The sequence below is a fragment of the Heterodontus francisci genome, chromosome 36 (assembly GCF_036365525.1).
Source record: "Heterodontus francisci isolate sHetFra1 chromosome 36, sHetFra1.hap1, whole genome shotgun sequence".
NCBI classification, from domain to species: Eukaryota; Metazoa; Chordata; class Chondrichthyes; order Heterodontiformes; family Heterodontidae; genus Heterodontus; species Heterodontus francisci.
The window spans coordinates 48,173,060-48,188,268 of NC_090406.1; the positions used below are offsets into that span (position 1 = coordinate 48,173,060).

Sequence of the window (15,209 nt, forward strand, 5' to 3'; positions counted from 1 at the left end):
CCATTCAGGACACCACACTTTAGGATCCCAAGGCCTTGAAGAACGTTACCAGGGATGAGGAACTTCAGTTATGTGGAAAGACTGCAGAAGCTGGATTGTTCTCTTTAAGAGTAGAAAAGGAGAAGAGATTTAATGGAGGTATTCAAAAATCATGAATGGTCTTTATAAAGTAAATAAGGAGAAACTGTTTCCAGTGGCAGAAGAGTCTGTAATCAGAAGACAAATTTAAGGTGATTGGCAAAAGAACCAGAAGTGAGGAGGATTTTTTTATTTAAACACAGCAAGTTGTTGTAATCTGCCTGAAAGGGTGGTAGAAGCAGATTCATCAGTAACACTAAATGAGAATTGGATAAATAATTTCAGGGAAAAAAATTACAGGCTATGAGGAAAGAGCAGGGCAGTGGGATTAATAGCAACAAGACGGCACAGGCATGAATGGCCTCCTCTGTGCTGTTTCATTCTATGATTCCATTTATACAGCACCTTTCGTGACCTCAGGACTTCCTAAAGCACTTTGAAACCAGTGAAGTACCTTAGTATTGAAATGTAGCAGCCCATTTGCACACAGCAATGAAATAATTAGTTTTTTTTTTTAAAGTGTTGGCAGGACCATGGAGTTTAAAACCAAGGGCACTGATTTAAAATTTCTGGGCCATTAAAACAGGATCATTGCCAAGTTACTATAAGCAGCAGCTGGAGAAGGAATGATCTCAGGGCAGCAATTGGGGCCCAAAATCAATTCCACCACCCCGATTATGCCAAACCAGCACACAGGCAAAAACTAATGGCATTAACCCTCATCTTACCACTCCATAGCAAGGTCCAACATGTTGTTCTGAAGAAAGGTCATCGACCTAAAAAGTTACCTGCTTCTCTCTCTCCACAGATGCTGCCAGACCTGCTGAGTACTTCTAGCATTTTCTGTTTTTATTTCAGATTTCCAGCATCCACAGTATTTTGCTCTTCAATGTACTGTTTTCCCTCTTACACATCTTTGGATTCCCAGCAGTTTCACATAACAACCCCTCAGCGAAGCTTCATTTATTTCTTTTTGTCCCAACCTTCCTTGCCTGAAGGTGCCGACTCTCCCGGTGGAGCAGGTGTGGGTAGTTCTCCTGTAACCTAATTCAAGTGGCCATTCATGGGGCCAACACTGTACTGGACAATGGAGAGCAGTAGACCCAAGTTCAGTCCTGTCCTTGTCCATTATCCAGAACAACATGCACCAGGAGTCTCCTCCACTAAGTCTTCTTCTTTGGCCTCCTTATCTCGAGAGACAATGGGTAAGTGCCTGGAGGTGGTCAGTGATGTGTGGAGCAGCGCCTGGAGTGGCTATAAAGGCCAATTCTAGAGTGACAGGCTCTTCCACAGGTGCTGCAGATAAATTTGTTTGTCGGGGCTGTTACACAGTTGGCTCTCCCCTTGCGCCTCTGTCTTTTTTCCTGCCAACTGCTAAGTCTCTTCGACTCGCCACACTTTAGCCCCGCCTTTATGGCTGCCCGCCAGCTCTGGCGAACGCTGGCAACTGACTCCCACGACTTGTGGTTAATGTCACAGGACTTCATGTTGCGTTTGCAGACGTCTTCATAGCGGAGACATGGACGGCCGGTGGGTCTGATACCAGTGGCGAGCTCGCTGTACAATGTATCTTTGGGGATCCTGCCATCGTCCATGCGGCTCACATGGCCAAGCCATCTCAAGCGCCGCTGACTCAGTAGTGTGTATAAGCTGGGGATGTTGGCCGCCTAGAGGACTTCTGTGTTGGAGATACGGTCCTGCCACCTGATGCCAAGGATTCTCCGGAGGCAGCGAAGATGGAATGAATTGAGACGTCGCTCTTGGCTGATGTACATTGTCCAGGCCTTGCTGCCATAGAGCAAGGTACTGAGGACACAGGCTTGATACACTCAGACTTTTGTGTTCCGTGTCAGTGCGCCATTTTCCCACACTCTCTTGGCCAGTCTGGACATAGCAGTGGAAGCCTTACCCATGCGCTTGTTGATTTCTGCATCTAGAGACAGGTTACTGGTGATAGTTGAGCCTAGGTAGGTGAACTCTTGAACCACTTCCAGAGCGTGGTCGCCAATATTGATGGATGGAGCATTTCTGACGTCCTGCCCCATGATGTTCGTTTTCTTGAGGCTGATGGTTAGGCCAAATTCATTGCAGGCAGCTGCAAACTTGTCGATGAGACTCTGCAGGCACTCTTCAGTGTGAGATGTTAAAGCAGCATAGTCAGCAAAGAGGAGTTCCCTGATGAGGACTTTCCGTACTTTGGACTTCGCTCTTAGACGGGCAAGGTTGAACAACCTGCCCCCTGATCTTGTGTGAAGGAAAATTCCTTCTTCAGAGGACTTGAACTCATGTGAAAGCAGCAGGGAGAAGAAAATCCCAAAAAGTGTGGGTGCGAGAACACAGCCCTGTTTCACGCCACTCAGGATAGGAAAGGGGTCTGATGAGGAGCCACCATGTTGAATTGTGCCTTTCATATTGTCATGGAATGAGGTGATGATACTTAGTAGCTTTGGTGGACATCCAATCTTTTCTAGTAGTCTGAAGAGACCACGTCTGCTGACGAGGTCAAAGTCTTTGGTGAGATCAATGAAAGCAACGTAGCAGGGCATCTGTTGTTCGCGGCATTTCTCTTGTATCTGACGAAGGGAGAACAAGTACCCCCTCCTCTAAGATACCGCAAAGCCCCAACAGGATGGTCACCAAAATTGGACAGGCTTGTGAACGATAGTAAGAACACACACAGCTTATGATGAACGATAGTAAAAGCATTGAGAGTGTAATGACACATGCAGCAACATGGCTGTCTCCAACACCTACTTTATTTCTAGGTCAGTGGTGCGGTTAGAGAATGGGTGGCAGGGGAGACTCCAAACTGAAGGTGCACCTGGTGCTGTTTAACTTTACTCTGGCTGCAGGGCAGAGTTGGTGAAAAAATAGCTCAAGTGCTGTAGAGGAGTTCCCTGTTGGCAGAGGATAAGTTTTATCAATAGTGAAATAAAAATTGAAAGTGCTGGAAATACTCCTTTCATCAAAACTAGCAGAAGTTATTTATTTTATCAATAGTCACTGCACTTCAGTACTTTATTAGCTATGAATCACACTGATGTGTCCCTCAATTGTGAAAGGTGCTAAGTAAAGGCAAGTTCTTTTCTTCTATATTGTAATTTATGATGAGAATTCAATTATATTATACATTCCCAATCAGTATAATATTTCTCCAAAGTTTTTGTTTCAGATAAAGCCACAACAAGGTAAAAATTTAAATTACAGTTGAACCCTACTAGTTAACAATCTTCTAAATCTAGCAATTTTTAAAATCTTGATTGAAAATGGGAAGCACGTCCCACTAGCTTAAATACTCTAAGTCAACAGCTTTCTTTAACATAATAAGGTGGAGCAGCTGTTTAAACATGGTGCTGTATTAAGGGACTGGAGTCCAGCAACACCCAATAGGAATGTGCTCTGCATCACAATATTACTTCAAAAGTAAAACAGGAAAGTTATGGTCAGAGGACATAAAAAAAAATGTTAAAATGAATCATGCAAGGTTGAACTTTGTTACTCAGAGTGACAACTGTAAGGAATAATCTGTCATTTAAGGCTGTAAAGACAAATGGGAGAGTTAGGGTTCTGATGAAGGGTCACAGGCCTGAAACGTTAACTCTGTTTCTCTCTACACAGATCCTGCTAGACCTGCTGCGTCTTTCTGTTCTCATTTCAGAGTTCCAGCATCCGCAGTATTTTGCTCTTATTATGAGTGTGTTAGGGCATCCAGAGTGGGGGTGAGAGTAGGGGAGTACGGTTCAAAGAGAGTTAGGGTATGAGGTGGGGGCTTCGATGGGAGAGTTAGGGTACCAATGGGCCAAATGGCCTTTAATCAACTCTTGCCTTAACGTTGTTAATGGTAAAGCAGCAGGGTCAGAGGCCTGGAAGAATGTTGCCTGCCTGCTTCTTAAATTTTTTTTTAAGGGGGTGTAAGGTGTAGTTGCCCATCCCTAATTGCCCTTGATATCGGAGTGGCATGCTAGGTCATTTCAGAGGGCAGTTAAGAGTCAATCACATTGTTGTAGGTCTGGAGTCACATGTAGGCCAGACGAGGTAAGGACAGCAGATTTATTTTCCTTTGGGACATGAGCGAACCAATGGGTTTTTTGCGACAATCGATGGTGCCATGAAACTGAGACTCGCTTTCAATTCCAGATTTTTATCAATCAATTGAATTTAAATTCCACCTGCTGCCATGGTAGAATGTGAACCCAATTAGCCTAGGCCTCTGGATTGCTAGTTCAGTGGCATCACCACTATCAACATTTACATCAGAAAGGGTAAAAAAAAAGAGGAAAAAGAGTAAGATAGCAATTCTGCACTAAATTCTTACTTTGCTTTGGTATTCCCACTGTCATTGAAACTACTGGATAGTTCAATTGTTCAGTAGAGTACACTATGTATATGGTACATTATATGATTCCCTCCTCTCCTGAAGATCATCACTGATACACGGAGATGGTGTCACAAGCGCTGGCCCTCCACTACCTCAGCCAAATGTTCATTCATGCCAGTTTGGACAATGAGTGCTGATAAGCAACTCGACTCGGAAAGGGAAGGGCATCCCATCCAAACTCTAGGTTTGCGAAGGTGAAAAGATCAAAGGGGTCATCAGAGATTGCCTTATTAATGGAAGTCCAGTCGAAGGTGCTCGGAAGAAGTGAGCAAAGAGGATGCTGGCATTGAAGACACTGGGAGATCCAACTTATTGGAGCTGGGAGGAATTTGGGAGTTTTAACCGCAAGAATACTTTTTGAAGAGAACAGTGTGACATATAAATGCGGTGTGGGGGTGAGTGTGTTAATGAGAAATACCTTTCTCTGTAATTTAGTGTATTCGTACAAGTACTGTTTAGTTAGTGTTGATTTTTAGTTTAGTTACAAAGTTTTGAAATGTGAAATCTTGTCATGTATACTGAGAGGATGTTTCCCCTTGTGAGAGAGAGTAGAACCAAGAGCTGCACAGTGGTTAGCACTGCAGCCTCACAGCTCCAGCGACCCGGGTTCGGTTCTGGGTACTGCCTGTGCCGAGTTTGCAAGTTCTCCCTGTGACCGCGTGGGTTTCCCCCCACAGCCAAAGATTTGCAGGTTGATAGGTAAATTGCCCCTAGTGTAGGTAGGTGGTAGGAGAATGGTGGGGATGTGGTAGGGAATATGGGATTTATGTAGGATTAGTATAAATGGGTGGTTGATGGTCGACACAGACTCAGTGGGCCGAAGGGCCTGCTTCAGTGCTGTATCGCTCTATGACTCTAATTTAAAAATAAGGGGTTCCCCCATTTAAGACAGATGAGGAGAATTTTTTTTCTCTGAGGGTCATTAATCTGTAGAGTTCTCTTCCCCAGAGTGCAGTGTAGGCAGGGTCAAAGAATATGTTTAAGGATGAGTTAGATAGATTATTGATTGACAAGGGAGTCAAAGGGTATAGGGGTAGACAGGAAACTAGAGTTATGGCCACAATCAGATCAGCCATGATCTTATCAAATGGCAGAGCAGGCTCGAGGGGCCGAATGGCCTACTCCTGCTCTAATTTGTATGTTCATATGTTCGTGTGTAATTCTTTAATCAGTCTGGGAAGTTCATATCTCTTGTTTTAAAGTTGACGGTCTCTACTGAGTCGTAACACTTGTGTCTTCAATCACCGAAATAACCTTCTTTATGAGAGGAAGGCAAATGGAGCTACTAATTTTGCTAAGCTATGTTCATACCTCTGCACTGCAGTAGATGAAAACCTGCACTACAGAACATTACGCATTATTGCTTGCCTTTCTTCACATCCCATATTTGGTAGTAACAATCTCAGCTATCTTGTGTAGAACGTCTTGCCTGTGATTTCATGAAATTGCATTCTAGGATCATGAATGGGGAGGTACTAGGATTTTAGCAGCACACGTCACTCACGTCATTGGAAAGAAATTCCAGGGTACAACTCTAACCTGTAGTATTTGGGCATTCAACACAGCTACAAGGAATTAGCAAACAGACATGATGCAAAGATCGGGACACAAACAGATAATATAATAGAAGGGAGGGGCCGAGGACTTAGCTTCAGGGTAAACATAGGAGAAATGCAGAGAGTAACAATACCTGAGAGAGGAAACTAACTTTTATTCAGGTTATGTACTCAGGAAATTAATTGCCATAACATGAAAATAACTTCCATTTTAGCATTTCTCAGCATATTCCAAAATATTTCACAACCAAATGAAGTTTTTCTTGAGCATAGTCACTATTTTGTAAGCAAATGCAACAGCCAAACTGCACCCAGCAAGGTTCCACAATCAACAATGACAATCTGGTTTTGGTTCAGGGATAGCATAGAATTGTCAAACCTTACAAGTGCCATTCAGCCCTTTGTGGCTCTGCTGGTTCTTTGAAAGAGGTTTCCAATTAGTCCTACTACACCACTCATCCGCTATTTGTGGAGACTTGACAGGAATACCCCTGCTCTTACTCAAATACTGCTGTGGGATCTTTTACTTTCACCTGAGCAGATGTCGGGCCTCAGCTTAACATCTCATCTAAAAGACAGCACCTCTGATTGTGCAGCACTGACATGGATCTATATCTAAAGGATGGATTTCATACAAACTTTTCACATCTTTAAAAACAAAAGTAATGCTGAACTCTCTGTTGCCCGAGTCAGTAAAGGCACCACCCCAGGGTAGCACTTAGCAAACTGCTGAGTCAGTTGGCTTTAGCTGGGGCAGGAATTGGATGGTACAACTGGCCTCAGTACCCCAGTCTGGACAAGAGAAACAAGGGGCCAGTACTCCTGACTGCTGTCTTGATACTTCTGCTGGACAGTGCAAGTCAGGCAAGAACAGATTGGCTGTGCTGCCCAAGGTGAAACAGCCCACTCAGATTTCCTATCTCGGCTCATTGAAAAATGAGTCCTGCAAGTGGATCTTCTGACATGGTCTACTAAGAGTCATTACCTTCAGGAGTGGGAAAAACAAATCAGAAAGGGGTGGAAGGAGGTGGGGGAACAGTAAAGTTACGCAGCACGGTGGACAGCAGAATCCTCGCTTCCCTCAGTTCCTTGTTCTCTGTACTGCTGTCAGCAAGCATAGAGCTACGGCCAGGCAGTTTTGAACTCGAGGAGGATGAGAAAGAAAACCTGAAGTGTCCAAACCCAAGCCCCCTTATACACCTCTAGCCGTCCACCTTGGGAGGCTAAAGCGAGCAGGTCACTCTTGCTCTTAAACTGCCAGCAATGTCTGAGGATAAAGAATAGAGCGATGTCATACAGTTATGCTTTTCACCATAAATGCCCCCTACACACGACAAACAGAAGTTTGCCTAACACATCTCATGCATGGGTACAGGAAGCAGAAACCTCCTGGACCACTGCAAAAAATACTGCACAATATTTCAAGGAATCTGGAATCAAGAACTGGGACTCCTAATTTTATTACACAAACAAGAAATGCTGGAAATACTCAGCAGGTCTGGCAGCATCTGTGGAGAGAGAAGCATAGTTAACATTTCAGGTCAGTGACCCTTCTTCAGAACACTTTATTACGTTGATTGAGATGTCCGACCAAACCCAAGCAGTTCTTCTGTTACATATGGAGATTCATTGACCCACACGTTTCTTTATGGAACCAAAATAGACGACGCAAATTACCCTCTCACCTACAATCTCAACAGCCATTGTAGCATACTGAATATACAAAAATACATTCTGCCTCTCTCACTGACACTGATCGCACTCACTCTCCCTACCTGTGTGCGCGTATGACACCGGTACTTTCCAGATGCTGATGTGGGCCGACACCGAGGCGAAGTACTTGCCGAAGGCGAGCGGCAGGATGAACCGGGTGAAGTACCGTGGCGGCAGCTCGCCGGCCGGAGAGATGTTCCAGGCGCGGATGAGCGGCGGCATGAAGGCGCAGATAGAGAGGATATGGAAAAGCGACACTGTGACCGGGTAGGGAAAATGGTTGAGGATCACCTTGTTGATGACGTTGCCCCCCGAGCTAACAGTGTACCAGCAAAGGCAGAGGATGAAGACCCGCAGGCCATCCCGCAACACCGACTGCCGCCGTTCTGCCATCTTACCCTGCGCGTCAGCTCCCCACATCACCGTCATGGCGTCATCACGTGTTAATAACGTCACCGCACCCACACAAGGGGGCGGGCACCTCATTAACATTGATAATATTCATGAACGGTTTTAGACGCCTAGGCATACATAACTGCATACTTTATACATAATTCTCCCAGGCGCTGACAAATATCTCCACCAAAGCACGGCTTTTAATAAAAAGTACATACTAACCTACGAATTTGGAGCAGGAGTAGGCCACTTGGCCCCTTGAGCCTGCTCCGCCATTCAACAAGATCATTGTTCCGAAGAAGGGTCACTGACCCGAAACGTTAACTCTACTTCTCTTTCCACAGATGCTGCCAGACCTGCTGAGTGAATCCAGCATTTCTTGTTTTTGTTTCAGATTTCCAGCATCCGCAGTATTTTGCTTTTATTTAAGATCATTGTTGATCTGATTGTATCAGCTCCAGATTCCCGCCTACCCCGGATATCCTTTCAGCCCCTTGCTTATCAAGGATCTATCTAGCTCTGCCTTAAAAATATTTAAAGACTCTGCCTCTACTGCCTTTTCAGGAAGAGAGTTCCAAAGACTCACGCTCCTCAGAGAAAATATTTCTCATCTCTGTCTTAAATGGACGACCCCTTATTTTTAAACAGTGACTCCTAGTTCTAGATTCTGCCACCTGAGGAAACATTCCTTCGACATCCACCCTCAGGATTTTCTATGTTTCAATCAAGTCGCCCCTTACTCTTCTAAACTCCAGCAGAAACATGGAAAACTAGAAATGCAAGGACAGGAGTCAGATGAGCAAGCCTGAGGGAAATAGTGCCAGGGACTGACAGGGGGAGATGGAGCGAGCATTGCCATTCCATATATAAAAAAAAATCAAGGAGTAAGGTGAGGAAACAGCAGGTAGTGATTCATTTTTCAGAGAACCTAGAAGTAAGTGGCGCATAGGTGAAGGTATTGGGGAAAAGAGCAGCCGAGTGGAGTAAGCAGAAGCAAGGTTAAAAAAAACTAATAGTTTTGTCAATACAAGGGAAAAGGCTATTTGGTGAGTTTTTTTAATATGCCCTTAATAATTCTTTTGTTTATTTCTGGTAAGTTTAGTTAGTCTAATAGAGGCATCGCAGAGCAACTCAGTCCTGTGGAGTGCACATCCTGTTCCATGTGAGAATTCCAGGATACTTCTCATGTCCTGGGCAACCACATGTGCAGAAAGTGTTGTCAGCTGAAGCAGCTCAAGCTCTGGGTTTCAGAGCTTGAGCAACAGCTGCCAACACGAGAGTGTGTGATTGCCTTGGGACTGGAGTGAAGTCTAGCCAGGTTTAGTATAAGGTATGAGGCAGAGACAAACACAGCATGCTGCTGAACAGAAAGGTTTCTTCTCTTTATTCTGGTTTTAGTTTCACTTTTCCTTTGCTAGCATGTGTGCATTCTACAGCAGCTTCTAGAGGGCACAATGCCAAATGCAATTTCAAAACACAAGAACTGGGAGCAGGATTAGACCATATGGCCCGTCGAGCCTGCTCCACCATTCAATACGATCATGGCTGATTTTAGGATTCAACTCCACTTTCTCGCCTGCTCACCATATCCCTCGATTGCCTGAGACACCAAAAATCTGTCTATCCCAGCCTTAAATATATTCAATGGTGCAGCATCCACAACCCTCTGGGGTAAAGAATTCCAAAGATTCACAACCCTTTGAGTAATTTCTCTTCATCTCAGTCCTAAATGATCAGCCCCTTAACCTGAGATTGTGCCACGTGTTTTAGATTCCCTGTCCAGCGGAAACAATCTCTCAGTGTCTACCTTATCCAGCCCCTTCAGAATCTTGTACGTTTCAATGAGATCATCTCTCATTCTTCTAAACTCCAGAGAATGTAGGCCCAATTTACTCAGCCTGTCATTGTAGGACAACCCCCTCGTCCCAGGGACCAATTTAGTGAACCTTCGCTGTACCACCTCCAATGCATATATTTCCTTTCTTAAATGTGGAGACCAAAACTGCACAGTATTCCAGATGTGATCTCACAAAAACCCTGAACAATTATTGTAGCAAGACTTCTTGATTCCTTACTCCAATCCCCTTGCAATAAAGGCTAACATGCCATTTGCCTTCCTAATTGTTTGCTGTAACTGCATGTTAACTTTCTGCATTCCTTGTACAAGCACACCCAAGTCTCTTTGAACATCAACACTTACAAGTTTCACACCTTTTAAAAAATATTATGCTTTTCTATTCTTATAACCAAAGTGAATAACTTCACACTTCCCTACTCTATACTCCATCTGCCATCTTGTTGCCCACTCACCTAACCTGTCTATATCTCCTAGCAGCCTCTCTGTGTCCTCCCCACAGATTATCTTTCCACCTATCTTTGTATTAGCAAACTTAAATAAATTAGTCTGTCTCTTCATCTGAGTCATTTAGATTGCAAATAGCCATCGAAGTCATTAACATAGATTGTAAACAGCTGAGGCTCCAGCACTGATCCTTGCGGCACTCCACTATTCATTCCCTATCAACTTGAAGATGCCCCGTTTATGCCCACTCTTTGCTTTCTGTCCATTAACTAATCCTCTATCCATGCTAATATATTACCCCCAACTCCATGAGCCCTTTCTGGTATGAAACTTGTGTCTTCGATTGTGAAGATAGACACAAAACATTTTTTCAATGCCTCTGCCTTTTCTTCAATTCACCCGATAGTTTCTCCTGTCTCTGCTTCTAAGGGATCAGCATTTACTTTAGCTACTCCCTCCCTATTTATATACCTATAAAAGCTCTTACAATCTGTTTTTATAGTACTGGCTAGTTTACTCTCATTCTATTGTTTCCCTCTATCAACATTTTGGTGGCCTTCTGCTGGTTTCTAAAACACTCCCAATCCTCAGACTTGCTACTCTTTTTTTTTTAAAAACAACATTGTAAGCCTCTTCTTTTAATCTAATATGATCCTTAACTTCCTAAGTGAGCCACGGATGGGTCTTTCATGCTGAGTTTTAGTTTTTCAATGGAATGTATTTTTGTTGAACATTTTGAATTGTTTCTTTAAAGATGTCCCATTGTTCATTTACCATCAGACCTTTTAGCCTATTTATCCAATTTACCTGAGCCAATTCTCCCTTCATATTTACACAATTGGCTTTAAGTTTAAGATTCTTGTTTGTGATTGGAGTATGTCACTTTCAAACTTAACATGGAATTCAATGGTATTATCTTCACTATTTTCCAGTGGATATTTTACTATGACATTACTAATTAACCCTGCTTCATTACACAATACTAGATCTAAGATAGCTTTATCCCTAGTCGGTTCCACAATGTATTGCTCCAAGAAACTGTCCCAAAAACATTTTACAAACACATCTTCTAGATCACTCTTGCCAATTTCATTGTCCCAGTCTATATGTAGATTAAAGTACCCCACAACTATTACACTGCCTTTGTTACAAACTCCAATAATTTCTTGTTTAATGCTCTGTCCAACAGTATAACTACTGACAGGGGGCCTATAAACTACTCGCACCAGTGTTTTCTGATTCTTGCTATTCCTAATTTCTATCCACACTTCATGATCTTCTGAGGCCAGAACCTTTATCACTAATGTCCTTATGTTATCCTTTACTATCAGGGCTACCCCTCCTCCTTTGCCATTCTGTCTGTCTTTCCAAAATATTGTGTACCCTGGAATATTTACTTCCCAGTCTTGATCACCTTATAACCATATCTCTATTGGTGATTAGATCTAAATAATTTACCTCTACTGGTGCCACTAGTTCATCTATCTAATTGCAGATGCTTCACACATTCAGATACAGAACCTTTAATTTCATATTTTTTTTTTTACTTCTATTCCCTGCAATGACCTTATTCACTCATGTACAATTTTGTTAAACTCTGTCCCATCCTGCTTGCCTTTACCCACAATGCTATACTAGACTGATGCTTCGACCATTCTCTTTGGATTTCTAAATCTCCCTTCACCCGAACCTTCACAATCTATAGCCTTATTTGCTGGTGCAATCTATAAGTTTCTACACTCTGTCCCTTCCTGCCACACTCTGATCATAGGAACGTAGAAGGAGTAGGCCATTCAGCCCATCGATCTGCCCCGCCATTTAACATGATCATGGCTGATCATCCACTTCAATGCCCTTTTCCCACACTATCCCCATATTCCTTTATGTCATTGGTATTTAGAAATCGGTCAATCTCTACTTTAAACATACTCAATGACTGAGCTTCCACAGCCCTCTGGGGTAGAGAATTCCAAAGATTCACAATCCTTTGAGTAAAGAAATTTCTCCTCATCTCTGTCATAAGTGGCTTCCCTCTTATTTTGAAAGTGTTCCCTGATTCTCGACTCCCCAACCAGGGGAAACATCTTACCTACATCTACCCTGTCTATCCCTTTAAGTATTTTGTAGGTTTCAATGAGATCACCTCTCATTCTTCAAAACTCTAGAGAATACAGGCCCAGTTTCCCCAATCTCTCTTCCTAGGACAGTCCTGCCATTCTGGGAACAAGTCTGGTGAACCTTCGTTGCACTTCCTCCACGGCAATAATATCCTTCTGAAGGTAAGGGGACCAAAACTGCACACAGTACTCCAGGTGCAGTCTAACCAAGGTTCTATACAATTGAAGCAAGACTTCGCTACTCTGGCACTCAAATCAAAAATGAGTAGTGGGGGCAAGGGATCAAATTTGGGAAGATATGGTTAATCAAGGAGTAGAGACAAGGCAAGAGAGAAAGGTATTAATATGGGAAATGATAAACAGACTGTGACAGGAAGGGACGCAGCGTACAAATCTAAGAGTTAATCAACAGATAAGGCTAGAGGTTACAAAAATAATAAAAGGACACAACTAAAAGCGCCGTTTCTGAATGCACGTAGCATTCGAAACAAAACAGATAAATTGAGAGCGCAAATAGAAATAAATAAGTACGATCTGATAGCCATTACAGAGACATGGCTGCAGGCTGACATAGATTGGGACCTGAATATTGAAGGAAAAATGGCATTTAGAAAGGACAGGAAGCTAGGAAAAGGTGGAGGGGTAGATCTGTTAATTAATTATCGTATTGGTGCAATAGAGAGGGATGACCTAAATTCAGAAGAGCAGGATGTAAAAGCAGTTTGGGTGGAGATGAGAAATCATAAAGGCAAGAAGTCACTTGTGGGAGTGGTGTACAGGCCATCTAACATTAACCACACTGTGGGAAGGGGTATAAAGGAAGAAATAATGGCAGCTTGTCAGAAAGGTATAGCGATAATTATGGGGGAATTTAACCTACATATAGACTGGAAAAAGAGTGGGTCAAAGACTAGTATTTTAATCTTAAATAAGGGAATTATGAGGGCATGAAAGCAGAGCTAGCTAAAGTGAACTGCAAATCAGGTTAAGGGATAGGCCAAAAGAGATGCAGTGGCAGACATTTAAGGGGATATTTCAGAATATACAGAATAGATACATTTCAACGAGAAAGAAAAATTCCAAGGGTGGGACCCGCCATCCGTGGTTAACTAAAACAGTTAAAGATAGCATCAAACTTAAAGAAAAAGCCTATAATTGCTCAAAGATGGGAGGCAGGTCAGAAGATTGGACAGAATATAAAAAACAGCCAAGAAGGACTAAAAGATTGATAAGGAAGGTAAAATTAGAGTATGAGAGAAAGCTAGCTAGAAATATAAAGACAGATAATAAGAGTTTCTATAGATATTTAAAAAAGAAAAGAGTTAACAAAGTGAGCGTTAGTCCTATAAAAAGTGAGTCTGGGGAATTCATTATGGATAATAAGGAGATGGCAGATAAATTGAACAGATATTTTGCACTGGTCTTCGCTATTGAGGATACAAGTAACATCCCAGTATTAGCTGTAAGTCAGGAAATGGAAGGGAGGGAGAAACTCAAGAAAATTACAATCACCAGGGAAGTGGTACTGAACAAATTGTTGGAGCTGTGGGCTGACAAGTCCCTGGGTCCTGCGTTAGTTTTAATTTTCCAAAATTCCCTAGCTTAGGGATGGTTCCTTTAGATTGGAAGGCATTTGATGAGGTGCCACATCAAAGGTTATTGCAGAAAATAAAAGCTCATGGTGTAGTGGGTAACATATTGGCATGGATAGAAGATTGGTTAGCTAACAGGAAACAGAGTAGGCATAAATGGGTCATTTTCTAGTTAGCAAGATGTAACGAGTGGTGTGCTGGGGCCTCAACTTTTTACAATTTATATAAATGACTTAGATGAAAGGAGCGAAGGTATGGTTGCTAAATTTGCTGATGACACAAAGATAGGTAGGAAAGTAACTTGTGAAGAGGACACAAGGAGGCTACAAAGGGATATAGATAGGTTAAGTGAGTGGACAAAGATCTGGCAAATGGAGTATAATGTGGGAAAGTGGGAAATTGTCCACTTTGGCAGGAAGAATAAAAAAGCATATTATCTAAATGGCAAGAGATTGCAGAGCTCTGAAGTGCAGAGGGATCTGGGTGTCCTGGTGCATGAATCGCAAAAGGTTAGTATGCAGGTACAGCATGTAATTAGGAAAGCTAATAGAATGTTACTGTTTATTGAGAGGGGAATTGAATACAAAACTAGGGAGGTTATGCTTCTGCTATATAGGGCATTGGTGAGACCACATCTAGAGTACTGTGTACAGTATTGGTCTCCTTATTTAAGGATGTAAATGCGTTGGTGGCAGTACAGAGAAGGTTTACTGGACTAATACCTGGAATGGGTGGGCTGTCTGATGAGGAAAGATTGGATAGGTTAGGCTTGTATCCGCTGGAATTTATAAGAGTAAGAGGCGACTTGATTGAAACATATAAGATCCTGAAGGGTCTTGACAGGGTGGATGTGGAAAAGATGTTTCCCCTTGTGGGAGAATCTCGAACTAGGGGTCACTGTTTAAAAATAAGTGGTCATCCATTTAAGACAAAGATGAGAAGAACCTTTATCTCTCAGAGGGTCATGAATCGTTGGAATTATCTTCCTCAAAAGGCAGTGGAAGCAGAGTCTTTGCATATTTTTAAGGCAGAGGTAGATAGATTCTTGATAAGCAAGGGGGTGGAGGTTATCGGGGG

At 42.8% G+C, this 15,209-nt stretch overlaps 1 protein-coding gene across 1 annotated transcript in view; it reads right to left on the reverse strand.

The window, feature by feature from the left end:
• The window catches only part of slc35e1 (solute carrier family 35 member E1), a 72,191-nt gene extending 64,054 nt beyond the window's left edge, over nt 1-8,137 (reverse strand). The window contains exon 1 of the mRNA XM_068016649.1: nt 7,788-8,137. Coding sequence (XP_067872750.1) covers nt 7,788-8,118 — 331 coding nt within the window. The 5' untranslated portion in view covers nt 8,119-8,137. The remainder of the gene's footprint in view (nt 1-7,787) is intronic.
• Nucleotides 8,138-15,209: the final 7,072 nt, after the last annotated feature.